Source organism: Anarrhichthys ocellatus, unplaced genomic scaffold (assembly GCF_004355925.1).
Source record: "Anarrhichthys ocellatus isolate YVR2014 unplaced genomic scaffold, GSC_Weel_1.0 scaffold5, whole genome shotgun sequence".
Lineage (NCBI taxonomy): Eukaryota > Metazoa > Chordata > Actinopteri > Perciformes > Anarhichadidae > Anarrhichthys > Anarrhichthys ocellatus.
The window spans coordinates 2,957,363-2,979,683 of record NW_022280035.1 but is presented as its reverse complement, the minus strand read 5'-3'; the positions used below and the strand labels follow the sequence as shown (position 1 = coordinate 2,979,683).

Here is a 22,321-nt window from a genome sequence, read left to right as displayed (position 1 = left end):
TAGTGTCGGTGTTGGCTCCCAGCGGGGACCGGCGGAGCAGCGAGGCAAAGCTCCGCTTCTGCCGGTCGCTGAAGTCTCCTCCCTCCGCCGGAGCTTCCGACTGCAGGTCGCAGATCGCGGCGAAGGCGGATCTGGGTCTGTCCCCCGGCGGGCTGGTCGCTGCCGGAGGCCCCGCTGGAGTCTGAGCTGAACGACTTTCCGGTGAACCTGCATGACTTAACTTTTGATGAATCTGACCTGTCGGCACAGACGAAAAAAGCATTCAGTAAAACTACATAGAAATGGCCAATGTCCTCGCTGATGGTCTCCATTATGAAGGTCATACAGAGACATCAGCATTGAATTCAGACAGTTTCATAACCAGTTAAAAGTTCCCTACGGTAACTTTAAGTAGAAGCACTGTGTAAATGGTGCTGAATATGTTTAGTGGTAATAGACACTCTCATGAGATCTCTCGTTATTGCTGATGGAAAAATGTACATTGTGATGTCCAAAGGAAACCGCCGCAGTTTGTTATATTAACACCGATTCTTTAAGGGCTTGGGTCAACAAGATATCTTGATGCGACAAAAAGAACGTCCTTACTTCTTCCACTGCTAAAGGAACAAGAGTTTTGTGATTCAGAATTAGCTTTGAGGAGCGGTGGCTTTTCCATAATAAGCAGAGGAGTGACCTTGACAACAGTGTGTTGGGGATAGACAGCTGGTTCTTATCTCTGAGGAGACCTGCTGGAAGTCTGCTGTGCGACAGTGATGCCTATCATTCATTTAGCCGTGACCTCATCCTCCTTCACTAACATTTCAGCAAACGCAGTCTCACAGCAACTAAACCTTGCAGGAGAAACGTGCCTTCAACCGTTGAATATATTTACACAACAGAGGAAGTTTTGCCTTTGCGAAGTCAAATGACGTTAGTGGCTCATGAATTCTGAAAGGAAGTCATTGTAAGAAAATATCTGTCCTTAATTCTTAATTGTCTGTGTCCGTCTTCCATTACTCGTTCTCTTTCATTGATCTGTAGCCTTTAGCCCTCTTTCACTCTAAATGTTTGGTCAAACTGCCCTGTGAATTTAAAGTTGACATGATGTTTTGTTGTTGGGGCTAATCGAAGAGTTTGTTCTGCTTCCGTTTTCTGGTTTTGGGACAACGGGTTTTAGCTTAAATTTTCAATGTGTCAGATCTGGGCAGACTTTTAGTTTAAAACATTCAAAACTCAACAAACATCAGCAAAATGTAAAGAAGTAAGAGTTTTGACATTATGTCAAAGACGTCTATGTATTGTTCTACGTCCTGTCTTGTTTAAGAGGCGATAGTGGGTCTCTGTAGTGTAGCAACAGAAGGTTTGATCTGGCAGGGAATCCCCCGGGATCAGACCCCCGGCGCTAAGGTTTGAGATTGATTATTTTGAATTGCTGCAGCTCCGCTAACTGAAGGTCCATCTCCTGGAGCTGCTGGCCGCTCTCCTCCAAGTGAAGTAGTCTTCTGGTGATGAGGACAAAACAAAAATAACATGTCCTCCTCTGGCTTCTTCTTCCACTTTGTATTTTACCTCATAAACAAACTATAAGAAAGGTTAGTGGCTCAGTAAACACAAAGATGGCTAACGTTAACTAAAGGTTGATGGCATAACAATTTTTTTTAGAACTGATGTCTCTTAAGTTGGATTGTATGGACCCAGTAGAAGAGGTGAAATGCTGCCCCCTATTTATTCGGAGCATGTGGCCAAGTACCCAAATTAAATAGTTCAATGTTAATAGAATTGGGATGTATTGTAGGTGCTCACTCCATATCCCCCCTGAAGTTTGTTCAGCCTCTCTATTATCTTGTCTTTTTGTATTTTCAGGAAGTCCAACATCCTCTCAGGTCCCTCTGTCATTTTTCTCTGGTGGTATTTTTTTTCCTTGTTTGTTGCGGTAAGCAGTGTGAGGGGGCTAATTGCATTCCCAGCAACCTTGTTAATGACAATGCTGTAATGGCTTCCAGCTATTATTGAATAGACTTTCAACATTGCCATTTTAGTTTACACAACTGCCATTTGCTTAAAAGCTTTGCCTCTGTACTTGTGGACAAGCTGGCATGGTTTAATACGTGCATGTGATAACAGGTTTAATGCTGTGAATAAAATGAGTTTCCAGAAGACTCCATGGGGGCAGAACCTTTCAAGTGGTTGACTTTGGTGCGCTGCACATTATTTTATGAAGTGTGCAGGTGTCAATGTTGTTTGTCAATTGATGTACTTGGAGGGAGAAAAACCTAAAAGGAAGTACCGAAGGTCCATTAGAGGTTGTTTGTGGTTATTTATTCACAGCTCATGTTCGGTTTATTTTTATAATAAATCTGCAGAAATGCAGTGACTCTTCCTGAATATAACTATTAAGTGCATCATTTTTTTCTTATTTCTTCATTCTTAGTTTATGTCCATCGGCTTCTATTAAAACACATTTAACAAGGACATTGCATCATTCTATTATTCCGTGCGTGTTTGTTCTGTGCCGGTTCAATGCAGTAAACCACGTAAAAGAGTGGGCAGCAAACTGAAGTAATGACTACTTTTATCACTCTGCTCTGGAAGACGCAGTTCATGGTCTCACATCTCTCCTACGCCATTCATAATTCTCTGTTTCCTTCACTTATTGACAGAAGAAAGAAGAGCCGCTACTATTGATACTCGCACAGTTACAGATGCCAGCCAGCTAGTATTTCCCCTCCCAGCCGAAGGCCTCCTGGCTGCCTGCCGGCTGCCAGACGGTACCCAGCCAACTTCCAGACACTTGGGAGTCTCCTCCTCCCGTTTCCGGACAGTGGCGTGTGTAGATCCCACTGTAAACACAGTACACTGAAGAATCGTGTTTCTTTGTTTAGGCTGCGATCCACAAGAGATACGATGTACTATGGAGAAATATAGAGAATTGTTGAAGGCTACCATTGCAGTCTTTTTCTTTATACTGGAAATGAGCATGTACAGCATGTTAGTTTGTAAGTGTGCACTTTAGGTATGTACCACATAGCCAGGTGTATATGCATTTTTTGCATGTGAGAATATTTGTATTGCTGTTTTTTTGCTCTTCTTCTTTTCCATCTTTCTTTATCTTTGTCGTCATTCCAGCCGCCAAATATGTCTTGGTTGTCTGGTCTTTTTGTCGTCCTCAAAGTGTTTTAGCGCTATTAGCCTCCCTGCCATCTCAGTCTAATCCTTCTTCCTCGTTCCTAGTCATCATGGGAGCGCTACTGTTCTCCCTGCAGAGGACGGGAGAGAGAGAGAGAGAGAGAGAGAGAGCAGATAGTCCTCAAAGAACAGCTGTGATAGGATAGTTTCTCCCTCTTCAACCTTGAAAACTGCTTTAGTACCTGAGTACGGATGGATAGAGTGAGAATGAGAGAGAAGCATTCGATTGTCAGAGCCAAAAAAAAAAGAAACACCAGGAGGTCCACCGGCTTTCCAAGATAGATCGCGAATGTTGCATCTGAGCTTCAATAGGACTCATTCACTTGATCTGTTGTTGTTGAGCTGTTGGCTCTTTCTATTCGAACTGAGGGACGATTATCTCCACACGATGGGCGATTTAAGGCTCCATTCATGAGATGATGGGCCTCCGGTGTGTCCAGGTCTACAGCATGATTCATTCTGCTGCATCAGACTAGCATCTCTCAAAAAAAAAAGTACAATTATGCTACGAAGATACCACATGGAGAACGGCTCAGTAATTACCTTATTAGTAATGCCAGACAAATGTTTGTATTGCGATCTAGCAAAGCGGGTTGCAGTGAGAACTACAGCAAAGAAACGTCTGAGGACATCTCTACTTACACACTAAGTTTCCTTCTCAGACACATCTGTATTTGTACTCTAGCTAGCAGAGCCATTTCCCGCTCAAACCTTCACTTTCTTTCTCCAAATCACAAAGTGACTGGGAGAATGTAACCACACATTTCTTTAGGTATGAATAAATGCACAACATGTCTTCATGATATATGGTGCATCTTTTTTAATGTTGCAGTGGCGATATGACCGCTATCATGTTAAATCCTCTGCTCAACAATAAATACATTACTTACAACAACTGCCACTATGCCGGGACGACACCTTGAAAACCTAATCTGGCTTTGAGAGCCAATAGATTGCAGCACTCAAAGAGGATAGTATCCTTCTTCAGCCTCCTCATCTTCCTCAAACCTGGGGAGCTGTCCTCGGCTCTGAATTAGACATTCAGGTAGCAGACACTGTCGATTCTTTGCCGGCCCTGAGGCTGTTGTGTGGATTTTTTTTGTCATGTTCTGCTACAGCACATCCACAAGTGGTTTAAAGAAACTCAAACACAATACTGACTACAAGTATTCACTGCACTTTGCATGTGTCACGTTTCTATAGACAAGGAATTGTGTAAATGTCCCACTGGACGTCACACTGACAGACAATCTGTTGTTATCTATTTGTGGACTTGAAGGTAGCATGTCTAGACGCCTTCTATTCGCTCGGTCTCTCGTTGACTCTGCGCATAACGAAAAAGCATCAGAAGCACCAAATAAATATATAAAAAAAGTTGTTGTCTTTGCAGTGGGAAGACCTTGAGACTAAGGACAAGCTACTTTTAGCCCACCACAGATTTGTTTTACCATAAGGCAATGGACTGGATTGAAATGAGTTTTCTCTGTTAATCAGTTATTATCTGTGCTGATTGTAGCCTACAACCTTTTAAGGATTCTTAAAAAAGAAAGAAAATCACCAAAAATACACAGTTTATCGTCGCCACTCGCTGGGACGACAGACATTATGGTCAGATGTTTTACTTTCCGACAGGACTTGAACACATCATGTGACAAAAGCAACCAAATCAAAGCTAAAAAGTTTGATATTTCATCAAAAGCTCTTTGTTAGCACAAACCTGATCCAGTAGAAAACATTAAATTCAGCGCTCATAACTGGGTAGCTATGGTTGACTCGGCTGACACCAACAGTCATGTGACAGAAACTCTGTGAAACAGCTGAACTGCAGGCTGCTGAACACGAGGAGAGGACCAGAGAGATTGTAAGTGGAAGTTGTAAAAATGTAAATAAGTCAATTGATATATAGCACGTCGAGCCTCACTTTGTTTTTAAAAATGAACACAAAATGTTGGATAAAGTTGTGTCGTAGTAGCGCTTAGTCGAAGCTAATTGATGAGATAACTTTGTGATTTAAGATTTGCAATTGTGTCTCCGTGCCTAAGATTAAGGCTCGTTTTAACGGATGATTGCAGCAAATTTTACGATGACATATTCTGCTGTAAATTTTTACAATTTTTACAATTTTCCATTTATTTCGAGATGTATCTGCAGCGACTGTTCCTGGAAATGATTACATGTGTTCTACTGCCTGTTATTCTGACCGTCAGACTAAAAGCTTTGCCCTTTACTAGATGTAACGTAGTTAATTTAGCTTTTTTTTTGTCATATGTTATCAATAACAAGAAAAAGACACTATTTATGCTTAACGGGAGCCGCGTATTTAATTCCACACAAAGGATACGCTCATGATGTGCTGCGTGCTCTGACTGAATGATTAGGTTGAAGATGCACAACCTAGCCCGAGGCCGATGTAATTCCCTGTCTCATCCTCAAACCTCGTCTTCATTATTAAGGTTTTATGGAGAAGTGCACTGAGGGTGAAAATGAGAACATTTGTTATGAACATTTGCTCGAGTGTATGTGAAATAGTAAGCAATAAAAAAAAAACATCCTAAAAAAAAAAGGGAAAAAAAATTTAAAAAGCTTCAGACGGAGATTATTGCAATGGATATTATTTTGTGGAGTAATTTACTGCAACAACAGCTCCGAAAACGTAGATTACAACATACTGAAATAATGTGCAACAGCTGTTAAACCCTTTGATAATTCAGTGGTCTTGGTTTGAGACTGACTCCGTACCTCTGTCTCCTGTTTCATCCTTTCACGCCAGCATAATGTACGACTAACTAACTCAAGAGCATCTACTGCTGTAACATCATCAGGTTCACCGTTCATTTAAACACATTAAAGCACAGTACCTTTGTTAGGAGGAAAACAAAAAGACCTTAATAAATCCCGATTAAAAGAAGCAAGGTTATATTTACAGAAGGCTACATACCAGTTGTTTGCTACAATAACAGAAGTAAATACGCATTTTGTAGCTGCTGCTGTCTTTGCTTTGATATTGAAGCTTTCTGTCAGCATGTGCAATGCAGTAGGTTTGTATGTGTGTGTGTGCGTTAGCGTTTTTGTGAGTTTGTCAAGCGCTGATTACGAAACACACGCCAACATTTTATTTCCTCCACTATTAAGTTAAGCAGTGTTTTCTGCAAGTGTCACCTGCTCAATATTTGTTGTTTAGTAGAGTGGAGACTCTTCATGTCGGTTTTTCGCACAATGCCTTTGATTGAGTCGATTCAAGAGTATTATACGCATTCCGTCATATACGGGCACCCCTTAACTATTGTGTCTTTTTGAACACTGTAATCAGACTAGCTGACGGGACGCCTCGGTGACTACTCGGATAAAGTGTTTCCTTTCATTATTGTAATCATGTACTTCCCCATCCCTCTGCCTCTTTCTCATTTTCCTCACTTCAAGATGTATTGTATGTGTTGAAGTGTAGCAAACCATGTATTCATTATTTTTGCTCTTAAGAGTCCAGCACTTATGCCAGACATCCTGCCAAGACCTCACGCAGAGAGGGAACAATGGGAACAGGTGAGTAGGAGAAAGGCATCACGGAGATAGGCGCCACAAAAAGACGGGACAAGGGTACAATAAGGAGAGAAAGAAAAAGTGGGCAGGAGAGTAAAAAACCAAAAATCTCCTGTGGACAGCTGCGGGGGAGGTTAAAAAGGGAGAGGAGGAGGACGGAGGGTGCCACTACTTCTCATCCTTCGTCTGATCTGTGGGTGGCAGTGATGACTGATGGAGAACTACTCAAACTGAAGGTCATATCCGAAGCCCTGCCATTTAGACTGCCACTGTCGCAGGGGAAGGGATAAATAAAGCTCTGACTCTCGTGTTTATTCACCCCGCTTCCTCTGTGGCTTTGTCAAAGGAGCAGCGAGAGACAGACGGATGAAGCAGGAGGAAGAAAATGGAAGATAGGATTGTCAATGGATGATTCTGAGATGTCTAAGTAGGATTCATCTTATCGTTCTTATTTTTTACAAAAGACATTCACCCACTGACATCCTCGGATTTAATATTCACTTTTAACAGTAAGAATCTTGATCCTCCTTGTTATTCTGTCAATCTACAACACGCATTTTTTAAATGTATTCCTGCTACATATTGATTTGTATTTCCTTTTGACATTCCTACAATAGGGATGGTGAGTGATGGGAATGAAAAGAGAGCTTTTCTTCAAATCCTGAGCAGGATTTTGGTGATCAGTATGATTATTTTGCACAAGAGAGAGTACAGACAGCGATGGCAATTACATAAACATTTATCATCGAGTCATGTACAGCCCGAATCGGGCGAGACAAATTCCTGGAGGAAGATAAACTGCAGCAAACACCATGTTTCTGATTTTGGTCTGCCCAGATTGCCACAAGACTGAAGGACAGCAGTCTATCACTGCTCCAATGTCCCTGCAGTCTGGCCGGGACACAGAGCTATTCGTCTGGCGCTGGAGCCGGACGTTCAGACGGGCTGTTATCCCCCCAGGCAGGGCCGAATTCTTTGGGCCAGATGACCTCGCTGCCCAGACTCTAATATCTGATCAAGAACCATCTGCTGGAGCTGCCAGAGCCCACACGCCCCTCACAGACCTCTCCAAGGAGAGCCCGGTGGGAAATCAAGCTATTAGCGGTGCAATTAGAATGATTCTGATCACCGTTTGAAAAGCAATGCAGCACAACAAAATCACCACAGGGATGACACTTTTGCTGCTGTATTGATTGACGCCGAGCCATTCCCGATCCCTCACTCTGTGTCCCGCTTTCTCACTTGGCCTGCATGGTGATCACGTGATCTGCCATCTATTCAGCTTTTTTGTAAATCTCCCCCAAAACAGCAGCTTGTGTCGAAGTATTTGATGTGTGTTTATTTAAATATTAACTTTTTCAATTGGTATTTTTCATCCAGTTAGATTTTTTTTTTTTCTTTTGAAATATATAGATGCCCACACTTGGGCACACACACAGGTTCAAGGTTTCATTTATTGTCATTGTACAACACAGGGTTCCGCAACAAAATTAAGTTTGTTATCCCAGTTTACTTCATAAGAAAAACACACACAGAAAAGCAGCAAAAGTATATTATATGTGTCGAAAGAAGCTGCTCTGAAGTCGGCAGCTGATACTTCTGTATCTCTTGCCAGAAGGCAGCAGGGTCAACACGTCTTTTTAATATCTTTTGGACTCTTCGCAGGCACCTCTTGTCACTAATATCCCTGAGGCTCATTAAATTGGTACCAACAATGTCCTGGGTGGTCTTAATCACCCGTTTTAGAGCCCTCCTGTCCCGTGCACATCTCATGCCAGTTTGAGTTGTTGCCAGTCAGACTGCTTTATATTGATCCTCTGTTTAAGTGAACAAGAACTTGGCACAGGCATTTTGCCTTCTGAAGTTTCCTCAAGAAATACAGCTGTTTTTGAGCTTTTTCCACCAGGATGGAGATGTGTGATGACCATGTCAGGTTGCTTGTGATGTTGGTTCCCAGTCGTTTTAAACTTTCTCCACCTCAGCACCATTGATGTAGGCAGGAGGGAGTGTCTTCACCTCCCTCTTTTTGTTCTAAAATCAACAATCAGGTCCTTTTACTGACCTTGAGCAATAGCTTGTTCTCTGAGCACCACTCTGCAGGAACTTTGCAAAGAAAAGATTTCGTGAAATCCCTGCCCAGTGGTGAATTGCTGTCATTATAGCAAAGTGTTTATGTTACAGCATCAAGATGGTTTTTTTTTTTACGAGTGGACATGTCTGACAATACGCTTGAATGCATCACACAAAGTATGCAGAAGGTGGAAAAAGTGCAGCTCACATGAAGTTTTAATGGCCTGTGTGCGAACAGTCTCTGCTCCCACTGTGTGTCGGGTAGCACCATTCGCCAGGCCATGATAACAGTTGGTTAATGGGTAATGTGCCACACAAGAGTGATGCTGCACTCTCTGTTTTCATTTTGTTGCTGTAGTGCAGTAATTAATCCGGCTGAACCCTTTGTGCTCACAAAATAAATGCTTTCCATTTTCATTAATAGACAACTCATTAGTACATAATGAGCAAGAAGGCAGCGCTCCCCGCTCTCCCTGTGCACTACGTAGCAGATGAGCATGCGCTACACTCGACTAATTAAAACCGAGCATTGTGTTCTGTCTTCTTGTTTTCTTCTGTGAAAGCGCCACAGGCGTTTGCTTTTAATGCATTACTTCAATGAATCATGGTGTGTACTTTTTTTTTTTTTACAAATAAGGAGAAAAGAATACAACTACCAAACTGAAAGTCTGTGTATCAATGTGTGTCTCCAACACATCTGTATATTGCTTGTGCTTTGTGTTTTTTTTGTTGTTTTTTACACAAACAACTTTCTCCAAACTTTCCCATCCATCAGTGTTTCACCATTGATGCATGGTTATACACACAAAGGTTTAAATATGATGATTAAAGGCAGCGACAAGCTGTCTGGATGATGGTCTTCAGCTGTCAATGGCTTTTCATCAGGACTGTAATTTGGAGCTTCCTGCTAAAGGTGACATCATCCTGTTACCTCCAAATCACCTGTTGTCACTGGCAGAATAATCGTGGTTCTGACTTTGGTTTCTCTCAAGAGATGTTGAGAAAGGTCATCCACTCTGGTCACTCAGGATTCTACATCCCCAGGAGTGGAAGTATAGGGAAATATAGCACGGTGCAGACATTCCACACAACACAAAACATATGAATCATATCATAAATTATTCATTTACCAGCCTCCTAGACTCGTGAATGTTCCTGTAGAGTAAATTGGTTTCTAATCACATTATTCATGTTAGGAAAAAATAGCTTAAGACGTAAAAAGACTGTTAACTATTAATACTTAATAGCGCCGTTAGAGCTTTTTACTGTTTTTTCACAATTTTTGTGTTTCGGATTTTTTTGAACAGGATCTTGACTCGAAAACTAACACGCTATGAAAACTAGCATCAAGATAGCATCAGTGGTTCTGCTGCTCAATCGCCAGTTACAACACGTATTACCACAGCCTACAGTTTGCTAGCTAGCAGTGGTGTACGGGCATACTGGGAGGAATCCCACTGGACCGGTGGACCATCCATAAAAAAGCCATCAAGTTTGTACCGGCAGTCCGGCTTCGTCTGTCTCCTTATCGGCCTTATCCGTGTGCCTGTCAATCGGGGCTCTCATCAGAACGTGTTGCAAGCGTGTTACAGTTAAATTGATGTCATAGTAGCTTATTCCGCTGTTGAGCAGTGGATAAATTGTTTTGAGCGTTGAAACCTACTCTTTTAGACTCGTTAGTTTCACATTTGCCTGGGTGCCTCACCCAGACTTGTACATCCAGGTCAACGGTCCCGACTGACTGGTGTCACCATTACACCACGTAGTCGCCGCTTTGCTTCGTAACTTTATTAACTGATGAGCTATCACTGTCCACTAGCGAGCGTGATAAAGAGACGAACAGCTACAGCGTTGGAATTCATCCTAATTACATTATAGAGATGATATATCAATAGCGGTTAATCATCTGAGGACAGGCACATTTGTTTCTTTCGCAGTCTGCACACATTGCTGCACACTACATTCTTTACACGGCTCACATGCTGCCACACGTGCACATGTGCAGTCACACTCACACAAAGGTGATATTTTTATGCATGCTTACTCGCAGCGCCGTACAGCGATGGCGTGGTCTTCGTTTGTGCAGATGAAGCGATGAGTAGCCGTAAGGATTTCTCGCTTCATGATGAGGATAAAATCGAACCCAATTTCTGGCTGTAATTAAAACTATTCCCTGAGCGGACCGCTGGAAGGCCACAACTTTAAGAGGTCAATAGAAGACAGGTTTCCAATATCAGTCTAATTCAATCAGTCTGGGATGTATAGTGTATGTTAAAGAATCAGGGGGTGATTCTTTAACACTTGACGCATACATTTGCCTTACCAGAGAGCCAGCATGCATCCACAGCCTCAGCTCTGTGCCTGGCTACTCCTCATCTGTAATGGACCATCTGCATTACAGTATGTCAGAGACTGCCGCGGGTCGATTTTAATTAATAATGTCTCCAAAACTGTGGTTTTAGTGTGATTTTTAATGCTAATTACCAAAAGTTTTTTTCCCTTTTTTTCCCCGTGTTCACATTATCTTCTGTGTGCTGAGTTTAATGACCCGAGAGCATCCGAGTAACTCTGAAATCCATCTGTATAAACTTAAGAAATGCTGAGCAGCGATCGGGAAATTAACTGCGCTCCCCTTTTAATCCCCAAATGGAGGATTTCAAAGATCTAACGGTGTAAACAATACAGTCTAGCCCTCGGAAAGGGCTGCTGTACAATATTTATGTGTCAAAAATGATCCAGCTGGCCTCACATCAAGGGTCACACTGGGGAAGTGTAACACAGTGTTTGTGACTGCGCAAGGTTGAAAGACTCAAGGAAGGTGAGAGTAAGAGGAGGGGAAAAGAGGTGAATCTAAGAAATGTGTACTATCCGCTGAGAGGCATTTATTCTCTCCTCGCTACTATCATTAACTACAGTTATATCCATCACACAATGTTTATGGCTTTAATCGAGTTGCGTGCAGGTGTGCCAATCCTTCATTGAGACATGCAGTAAGGCTAGAAAGAAGCAGCTCATTGGTCACAAAAGAGAGGAAGGGTTCTCAATCAAGTTGAAGCTTTCCTTGCATGTCATGCTCTCTGTTTTGATGCTCACAAGTGACAGATGGCACAAAAATGTGCCAAACTCTGCAGAAAAGTGCCGACAACAAACGGACGCTGACAGTCATGTACGGTGCAATGTGTTCGTCAACTTCTACAACGCGGCACATTCTGCAACGCGGCAACTTCTGCGTTATTCGTTATGTGAGAGCGTCGGGGTGTAAAAATGCAACTGCGACTCGATAAATAATCTTTTTTCGTGCGAGTTCCTCCTCAAAATGACCTGAGACAAAGGAAGACTCGACTGGTGCAGCGGGACGTGATGATGATGATGATGTGAAAGCTGTAGTGGTTTCTTCAGCTAGTGTAGTGGTTACCACTGCTGCCTCCAGTGTTTCAAAATACAAACCTGCTCCCGGCTGAGGCAAGCAGGTTGGCACTTTGGTTTAGCGGTGCCCGTTTTCCTAGCTTGCCACTTAGCATGTCCATGGCTACCGCAGGAAGGACACACATTTTAATTTGCGAGTATCCTGAGTTATATGACACATCTTCACCGCTGAACAAGGTCTGACGCTGGGTTCTTTGTTTTTGGCCAAGAAACAGTGTTATGTTATGTAATTACGTGTCTGATTAACTAGCGCTGTTGATGTGCCAAACGCAAAGCTTTGTCGGTGACGCTTGCCTCTGATGGATGTGCTCCACAGGGTCAGAGCTGAACACTGCTGTCTCTCAGCCGACATGATTTTTTAGGAACTGCCCACTGTGTGCAAGCATCCATTTTTTTTTCTTTTTTCTTTTATTTATCCAGATCCAGAGATTTGGTGTAAAAGGCCGGTCTTACTCTGAGTATTTACTAATTCAAGCACAGCAGCTTCACTGTGTGCTTCAGTGGGAATACAGTGAATGAAGCCTGGCCTTTAGGGCAATGTCAAGTTGACAGTTTTTCATGTCCTTCTATGTATTGGCACCAAAACGAGGTAAATAGATATAATTGTAATGTTCTTTGTTTGCCTTTTGACTTGTTTTCCATTTAAACTACAGACATCCTACTACATTAAAGTGTAAGGTTAAGAGGGTACATGTTGGCTGAATACCGAATCGTCTTAGTGTCGGTCTTTCTCTCCATTCATCTCTTCTTCTTTCATCATCTATGACAGTGAGGGGCTACATAATGCTTAAACCCACGTGGCCACTGCAGTGGGTGTGTGGGCACATCAAAACACCACTCGCATTTTCACTGCAAATTAGTCTCCAAATCCATATAAACCACTGATAGCTGGAAGAAAATGCAATAATCAATGGCGGAGGCTTTCTTTACCTCCCTAAACAGCAGAGATGTTTGTGTGCTCACACCAATCAGCATTGTCTCTGCTTTGACCCAGCCGATGGAAGAAGTGCTTTTTGTATTATAATTTGTTATCAACGAACTGGTATGTGCGTGTGCTCATTATTTGTCATTATCAGTGTTAATAGAGAGCATGTTGTACATTTTCCCCACCCAATATATTATGTATCTGTGCACAGAGAAAGAGAGCGACACTCGGTGTAGGCCCCTTCTGGTTTTTGCAGGTAATACGTCCGGGGAATGAAACAAATATAACTGAAATTATGCCTTGTTATATTGAAATGATATCAAGATGGAGTCGAGTTGTCTCCAGCTTTTTGTTTAGCCTCTGCAAGCTCTTTCCCAGACAGCTTGATGGAGGTGCACATTGCTATGTACTGCGTATCCACTGTACTGGGTTTTTCTCAAATGAAATTGAACTGCTACTCAACAGTAGAGTTTAGAATAAGTAGGTTTACCGGTATGATTACATTTCGTCTGTGAAATGGAGGCTTCTTTCCACGAGGAAGAGTGCAGAACGATGTAGGATAGCAGCTTGTAGCAGGGCAGAGTTGGATCTGAAGATGGTAATTGACTTTCCTTTAAGAACCTTCAAAGGATCTCCAATAGCAGGACTTCAATACAGGACATATGGGGCAGGATGCTTATAGGCTTTTATGGTTTCTTTTTATAGTCGTATCATTTACACACAGGTGGCATTCATCATGTTTATGCTGGTCATTGACAGTTATCTGAGGTTTTGTTGCTGTAGATCTGACGTGGCACACTTGTACAAGCACACCGTACAAAAAGGAGGAAGAGAAAGATAAGAAAAGAATAAGAAAATGCACGAGGCAGTTTTGTTTAAGACCCTTATTTTATTTTCACGAGTTTGTGTACCAATGTTAAAAGCTTCACCTTAAAGCACTCTCCTCTCCTTTTCTCTCTTTTTGTCTGTTTTTCTGGAAATGTTTCTTAATCTTTGGAAAACTGATCATCTACTTAAAGTAGTTTGAAAGCTTGAAGACGGTATACTTGTGCTACAAGCACTTGCCAGAACATGTCTGCTTGACAAATTCTACAGTCTTTTCTTTTTAAATATATAACCGCAGAGTAGGAGGAGGATACGGGCCGGTGATTGGGACATGTTGAGTAATACGTTATCGTCTCTGTGGCTACCCCGGAGGTTTTAACAGTGGCGAGAGTTTGTAAGCCCTCGGGCTAAGAAGGAAATGGACCAAGGATTTTCTTTTAGTGATGAGCTTGACTGCGCTGGACTGTGAGAGTGCTTCACTAACTAATTATTTGAAGCCTCCTCTCAGATTAGGGTAGACAGAGCTTTATGGACAGTCACATAGCAGACAATCAGACCATGTAATAACCGGAGGGCCAATATTTGCTCAAATCCACTGTAACACCTCACAAAACAAAAGTGTGTAAAGCCCTAATGCTCAGTCCAATCCCAAGCTACACTGCCTCGATAAACACCGAAGCCACCCCCACAATGGGCGCCATCTTTACTCTGGCAATTAGGCAGAGCTTTGGATTATCACTTCCTCAGCCCAGCACACCACAAATCCATCCGGATTCAATTATTCCCCTCCCATGTCTGACCATTTCGGCTTTTTTGGGCACATGGCCAGTACAGAAATGTTCTAAAGGATTTCAACTGCTGCAAGAACAAAGTTATTATTAAAAAAAAATGAAGCTTTTTTTCCTTTTGCTTTTTATTTATTCCTGGATCCCTACAAGTTTGACAAATCTATTAAATAAAAATGAAACCGTGGGAGCTTACAAACACTGTCCTGGTAAATATTTTATGAGAACTATAAGCTAGAGTTACTGTGTTTTTCTCCATCACAAAAACACGCCTCACTCAGTTTTTCTTCTTCAGTGTTGTATAAAAAAAAAAACGTGTTGCAGTACATCCTTCCCTCCGAGCAGCCCGTGTTTTGATCCACGCCTTGTGGGCGAGCGGTGTGTCTCTAGTGGGCTCCGAGTAAGAGCCTAAAATGCTTACTGAAAGGATGATTTGCTCTGTCTCGCCGCACCTCAAAGTTTTTATTTTTTGTAGTTTTTATTTTCTGTGTTATTAGAAAGCTCACTCAGGGTAAATTGTGTAGGAGATCAAGGGTTCGCAGGTGTCTGGAGACTCTCGTCTTTCTACTTGAGGCCTCTCTGCGATGTGTTTGCTCAGATGCCTGGTCTGTCCTTGTTTGGTGGCCTGGGAGGGGGGACTGCTGTGTGTATTATTCAGACACACCTACCGTCCTACTCCCTATGTGTGTTCGCATACTGAAGCGTGCATGAGAGTGCTTAAGTGTCTGTTTATCCTCTTGGGTGGCCCGTTTCCCTCCCAGCAAACCGCTGCCGTGGCTGTCATCTCCTGCTTCTTATGTGTGTGCCTGTCAGCTCCTAACAGATCCCTCTTTGTGTCTCCTCTTTTTATCTACAGATACCACAGTGTCATCACAAAAAGGTAAGACAGCTCTCAATCAGTCACCTGTGGATCCCCATGCGTCTTCAGATGGGTGACGCGCGCTTGTGTCGCTCTGTGTATTGTCTCTCTTTTTTTTTTTTTTTTTTGCCAATGAGATGAAAAAAACATGTCATGGCGTTGGTGATGTTGATTTAAATTTGAGTCGTTTGGTGTTTCTGCTGCAGAACAATCTGTTTGATTACAAACTCAATCGCTCACACCCACTGACACCTAGACTAAATTATCCCGCCATCCCGCAACGACGGAGAGCGCAGCATCGCATTGCTTTCTCTGTGAGTCTTATGTTAAGACTAATCACAGTTCTGTTCCGACTCCTCCACACTTTCATGTGTATGGTAATGTGAGGTTGGGGGAGGTTATCGTTTTTTGCATATTGGATCTTCGGGGAGAGACGGGAGGTGTAGGAGGCGGGAGACGTTTGTGGGGAAAGTACCTGTGGGCTGTTTTGATGTTTGTTAGATGATGGGGGGCGCCTACAGTCAAACTGTCTAAACAGCTCCAGGAGGTCTTGTTCTGAGTGGCAGCCCGCAGGTGTCTGCACCCAGCAGTCCCAGAACCTCCGCTCCGTGCGTTAAAGACAGAGGGTGCGTCACGTGCTGTGATTGCAAAAGCAGACAATCACTCGTGGGAGAACTTCCCCGCTGATTTTGTTGAAACTTTCTTTGATTCCCCCGCGGTGCTCGCGCGAACTTGGGGGGTGTTGTTTTTTTTGCGCGGGGAAGAACAGAACGCAGCTGAAAATATTGTCATTGTCACCCGGGTCTGATGTAATGTGCACAACATGTATATTTGAGAAACATTAACAGCGGGGAATGCGTCTTTGAGAACGTGACAACATTTATTTTATTATTTTCACCTCGCAAAGCTTCAGATGCTTGTAGATTCTGTGCAAAGGCCTTGATGTAATATGTCTGTGTGTCGGGTTACACTCAGTGTGCCCTCGCACACACACACACACACACACACACACACACACACACACCGATGTGCATGATGACTATGAGGTGTACGACGCTGTCAGATGGGCTCATAAAGGTAAGTGATGTGGGTTGCGGGAGCCTGACTCTCTGATAGATGTTGAAGGGGAGCAGAGGCCGCCTTGGTGTACATCATCCCTCCACAGCCACACGTGCATACGTCTCTGAATGAGAGGGAGATAAATAAGGCCACGCAGCCCTGATAGTGAATGAACGCTCACTTTTGTCAGCCCGTAGGTGTCCATGTCTGTCTGATTCTCTGGCGTGCTTTGTATGTCTTCCTTTTCTCCTCCCATTGCAATACCTCCGATTCAAATCCGTTTAGTGAGGAGCGTCAAACGAAAACATTCACTGTCTCCCCCCCACCGTACCACACGTCGAGAGAGCGCCGTGGAGAAAGATAGCCGGCGGTATTCATTCGTACACCGTGAGTTATATCCCGGCTATACAGCGATGACAGTGCCATTGCTACCGAAGAGCCATGGGACCTTGAGGCAAAGATAGTGTACATAAAGCATGTGTTTGTGTGTGTCTCTTAAAAAGACTGGCATACAGTAAGGGTGTGAGTATATGTGTGTTTGTGTGTGCCTGAGCATGAAAGATGGAGAAAGCAGGGCGTTTGGGCGCACCGGCAATGTCAACTCCCCACAGTCTCAATCTGTATATATTCAACATGAGAGTCTCCCGTCTCTTCAATGAGTACAAAGCCACAGTCCATGTGTTAGACTGAGGGGCAGCATGTAGTACTTAGGTCCAGGTAGCTACTAGGCGGTGGTTGTGTGACCTTTACCAGTGTTCCTCACCAATATCATGATTAATAAAGGACCTTTTTATAATGTGGCCTTATTCTTTAGTTCACTACTTCTGTGGAACCCCCCCCCCCTCCCCTCCCCTACCATGACATCCTTTATCCAACACCTCTCCACCCCCTCACACTCCTCTTCCCGCTCCTCTGCCAAATGAAGTATATTTATGGCACCTGTGCTGGAAAAACAGTCTCCAGGAGACGTCCCTCTAATTTCGTTTTCAAACTGCCAGCGATAAATTTATCAAATGGGCTGGATCGAATCGGAGTCACACGCAGTGCCATCCGTCATGGGCTGTCCCTCGGGGGCCCGTGGGTGTACTTAAGCCGGCCAAAAACCTCTGCTGGCAGGAGGAAAAGATGAGTGTTGAGAGGGGAGGGGGAGGTTCTTGATAGGAGGGGGAACCAGATGAATGCGCTGGAGAAGTAACGCCGAGGAGGATGATGTTTGTGCATATCTTTACGCGCTTAGACGCTCGTGCATGAGTGCGGACGCATGTGTGTGCAGACAGAGGTCAATACTAATTCTTCAACACATCGCAGCCTCACGATAGAATCTCAGTTAAGCACTTTGTCTGTCAATGCGCCGGCGTAATAATTGATTAATTGCAACACGAGTTAATTGATTGTTTTGCTCGATTTTTTTGCATTTGTAAATCCCTCTCAGTTCAAACGCCACGTTGAGCTTCCTCCCCTACCCCGCCTCTGAAAACTCCAGGTTCGCACGCCCTGTGCCCTCTCATTTCCCCCCGTCCCGTCTCTCACGTCCTCATCCCCATGTACCTGGCTTTGGCACCTTTGCCTCTCTCTTTAAATGCCTTTGTGCGTGCTTTCCTTTTGTTTCACCCCCTCTTTCCCGCTGCCTATCTTTTTCCTTCTCCCCTCAGCATTTATCACTGTGCAGGTTAAGCCAGGCGTGAGTGAGGGTAAAGCAGCTTAGTACTAACAGGGCTAATGAAGTCGGGCCCCGTATTCCTCTAACGGGGATCAGTGGCGCCACTCTGTGAAGCCTGTCAGCGTTTAATGATTAGATGAAACATTCAGACTCCCGCTCCGAGAGGACAGGCACACTGATACGTGGTAATAAGTTGTTGTCTCTCTTACGCAGATCCAAAAACATGCATGTGCACGTACTCACAACGCAGGCACATAGATGACATGCACAACATGGCATCAAAGGTATGCACGTCAAAGTGATTGGAAGAAAGAAAAAAATGAATGGCAAGAGATTCAGAGAACAATCTGGCTATTGATTCCTGTCTGGAGGAGAGAAAAAGTAAGCTGCGGGCGAGAGATTTACCCCTCGCATTGATGAGCAGATTGTAAACAAGTCCACACGCTCTATTCAAGATGCTTGCTGTGATCCGTGATTTTTCGCTGCTTCTCATTTCTGCTGGAAAAAAGAAAAAACTGATAAAATATCAATCAAGGAACACCAACATCTCTAAAGCTTTTTGAACATTTCAAGTTCTAAATCCTATCGGATAGATTTTTATCTTTTCCTCCTCTGGTGCACATGCATAGCAGCTTCATGTGCGGGGGTGCCGGAATGTGTGGAGCAAGTATGTCAGCAAGGGAGCCAGTGTCAAAGTTGGGGGGGGGGTGGTGTTTTGTGTGGTTTTTTTTAAGTGTGACAGAGGCGACGGTTGGGTCGACAAGCTGCCTGTTTGTCAGAGCGAAAGGGTGCCTGCGAGGGCTCGGCTGCTTTTTGCCCCATTAGCCACACATGCTAATTTACCCGTCAACTTACATCTACACAAGGAAGCGACACAACTTCTCTTTCTCTGTTTCTCTCTCTCTCTCTTTGCTCCCCTCCTTTCTAAATCTCTGAATTTCCGGATCTCTCCCTCGTTAGATTTCGTCTTCCTTCCATCGCTAAATTGGAAACATTCCGTCTTCACACCGGTAATTTCTCTCCCTCGTGTGAAATGACTTGTTTAGCTCCAGTTGAGCAATCATGAGGGACAATAAATACATGCGTTTCTGCCTCCTTGCTCCTTGGTTTCGCGAAGCCTCCTTTAAAGTGCTTAAGGAATCTGCTTGAAAATATAGTTTTGCAAGGATTGAACCTTAATTTCAGCCAATGATTGATGTAAACTCTCTAATTGTTAGGGATATGGGGCATCTGGCTCCTCAGAGCAGAAATCTGAACCCGATGGGCAGGCCAGCTCTTTGCAGGGCAGCTCCGTCCCCATCAGTGTGTGTGTGTGTGTGTGTGTGTGTGTGTGAATGAGAGGCCGATTGTGAATCTTAAGGTAGACAAACGCTTTATATGTGCAGACCATTGACCATTTCTCCATTTTATATTTTGCCTGGAGCTGCTGAGTTTTAAGTCTATCAATAATTTACCTTCAACATTCCCTCCCTCCTCTTGTGAGAGTTTGGTAACTCACCAGTTAGTTAGCTACTTCTGACAGCACTGACTTACAAAGAAGACATCCAAATAGGAATTAAGAATTAAGGATCTCTATAACCCAAATACAGAAAATGTGAGTGCAAAAAAACTAGGCTGCTGGTTTATTTTGGCACTCGAAAAGAGCACATCACTGTTCAACATAGCAATTAGAAATGCCCACAGCTTAACTCTCAAAATTGGTAACTGATAATCACAATGCAGTAATCCTCATGTGATCTCCTCAGCTATTAACAGCCTCTCAAATCCAGCTCCAAAAAAGCCTCTCTGACACCATTGTTGCACCAGAGTGTGAGGAGTGTGCAGCGTTGTTCAGAGGCACCATAGTAAACATCAAGTTGACTGATAGCTACTGTAGGGCGTAAATAATGATGTGTGAGGGACCTTGTCTGGGCTCATTAAAAAAAATAATAATGCAATTAAAACCTCATCATGCCCACTTGATCCTGATGCTGCCATTTTAAAACCCATCTCTTAACCTCTAATGTTCTTTATGGGCGTTTCAATGTTTGAGTAACTTGTACCTTATAATGCAATATAGAATGAAACTGGAAGTAGTAAATAATGGTAATTACATTTGCTGTGAGAACTGTTGTAAGTAATACTGTTCTAAATATCACAAGATATATCTTAAAAGTATAGACATTAAATAATTTATAACCATTATGACGTATGAGTAGTAGTTACAAACAGGAGTAGGTTGTAGTGTCTATTGCTCTTCTATGTTAGAGGTGCAGATTTCCATGTTTTCATTGTACAAAGTGACGATTTACAACCGTTCAAGTTTTAATTTACACCAGTACACTCAATTGGTGGGAGCAGGGTGTCTTAGTCATTTCTTTATTTGTCAAAAATAGATGCTGCAGATCCAATATGTATTCAAGCACCTCATGTATGACAGTCTATAAAATCCACTTTTATTCATATTACTTAATATGTAATATGTGTGGGATCTGTTTTTTTATTCCATGGAAGATAATTGCCTTCACCTTCACAACTTCAAGTCTACTTTATGTCAAGACCCGAACAGACTAAACTATTGTCTATATTTTCTATTTTCATTCCTGTTTGTTGACTTAATTGTTTGACAGTAATTACACGGTGAATATTGCTAATAACAAGCTGGGTAATGAGAACAAAATATACAAATTCTTCTATGTGTCGCAATGTCAACTGACTTCATATCCTTGTGAAAACATGATACTCTAACACATTATAATATCAGCTGAAGTCATTATTTTGATTATTTTCAGACATCTGCGTTCATAGCAGTGTGCATCTAAAGTGCTCCGTTGATCACATGTCTGTCATATGGTGGTACAGGTGGTGCTTTGATTTACTTTGATTCGCACGCTTCCCCAACTGTCTTCACTCTTATGGAAGTGTCAGAGAACATTGTCATTAATGTGTTGTTTTGGAAAGGAACACAACTATGTTAACAATCCACCGTTTTGACTTTGATTATCCCCCAAACTTTTCATCTAGCATCACGAGCAGTCGGGGAAATAGCTCAACTGGATGGATTAGCACAACATTGTGGACAGTCATGGTTCTTAGACGATGTATCCTGATGACTTTGGTGTTTCCCTCCTAACTTTTGAGACTAATTTGGAGGAAAAATAATGGATTACCGTGAAAATTGGTTTGCACATTCACACACAGTCACAATCTCCCTCGGGATGAATTGTAATCTCTTTGGTGATTCACTGACGGTTAGTCTTGCACCATCATCAAGTTAGTTTTGTTCCCAATGCTTTGGTTCATGACCAAATCAGCCTTCAGTTGACTGTGTGTTAAGTGCTGCTTAGCTACACTTAGCAGGCTAACATGCTAAACGACATTGGTGAACATGATGGACATTATACCTGCATGTCAGCGCTGTCATTATGACCATGTTAGCATTTAGCCCAAAGTACTATCATACACCATCATGTCCAGCTGTGAGTAAGTACAGCCTCACAGAGCGACTAATGTTGCTGTACACTCTTAGTCTTGTTCATCTGCTTATATCAGCCTCATATACACAGTATAGCAGCAGTATGTTGAATGAACACAAGCCCTTCGTCTAAGCAAGATGAATTTGAATGACAAACTCTTGCAGCCTTTCATAAGTAGGCTTTTATCAAAATGAATATAGACATGCTAGTTGAAACTGAATTTAAAGTTTTCCTCTCTGATCAAAATGTTGCTGTGGCTGTCCAAGGCTGCCCACACAAAGGAAACGCTACCATCCTTACTCTAATTGAATTCATTTCTGCTACCATCAACCTACTCCCACGTTTTTCTTGGATGCAATTAAACTGCAACATGCATGTTCACACGCACTCATTCATTCATTACTGCTACTAGCAACAATGACTGAGAGAGTATTTGTGGACTTGCATGGTTTGTTTTCCGCTGTAGGTCCTGCTCATGACACTCTGGATACCTGCGCTAAGGACCATGATTACTTCGACCTTAATAAATATATATATATATATATATATATATAT

General features: G+C 42.8%; 1 protein-coding gene across 1 annotated transcript in view; it reads left to right on the top strand.

Moving 5' to 3' along the window:
* LOC116381889 (cadherin-4-like) overlaps positions 1 to 22,321 on the top strand; it is a 224,017-nt gene that overhangs the window by 81,280 nt on the left and 120,416 nt on the right. The window contains exon 3 of the mRNA XM_031844384.1: positions 15,590 to 15,613. Coding sequence (XP_031700244.1) covers positions 15,590 to 15,613 — 24 coding nt within the window. The remainder of the gene's footprint in view (positions 1 to 15,589; positions 15,614 to 22,321) is intronic.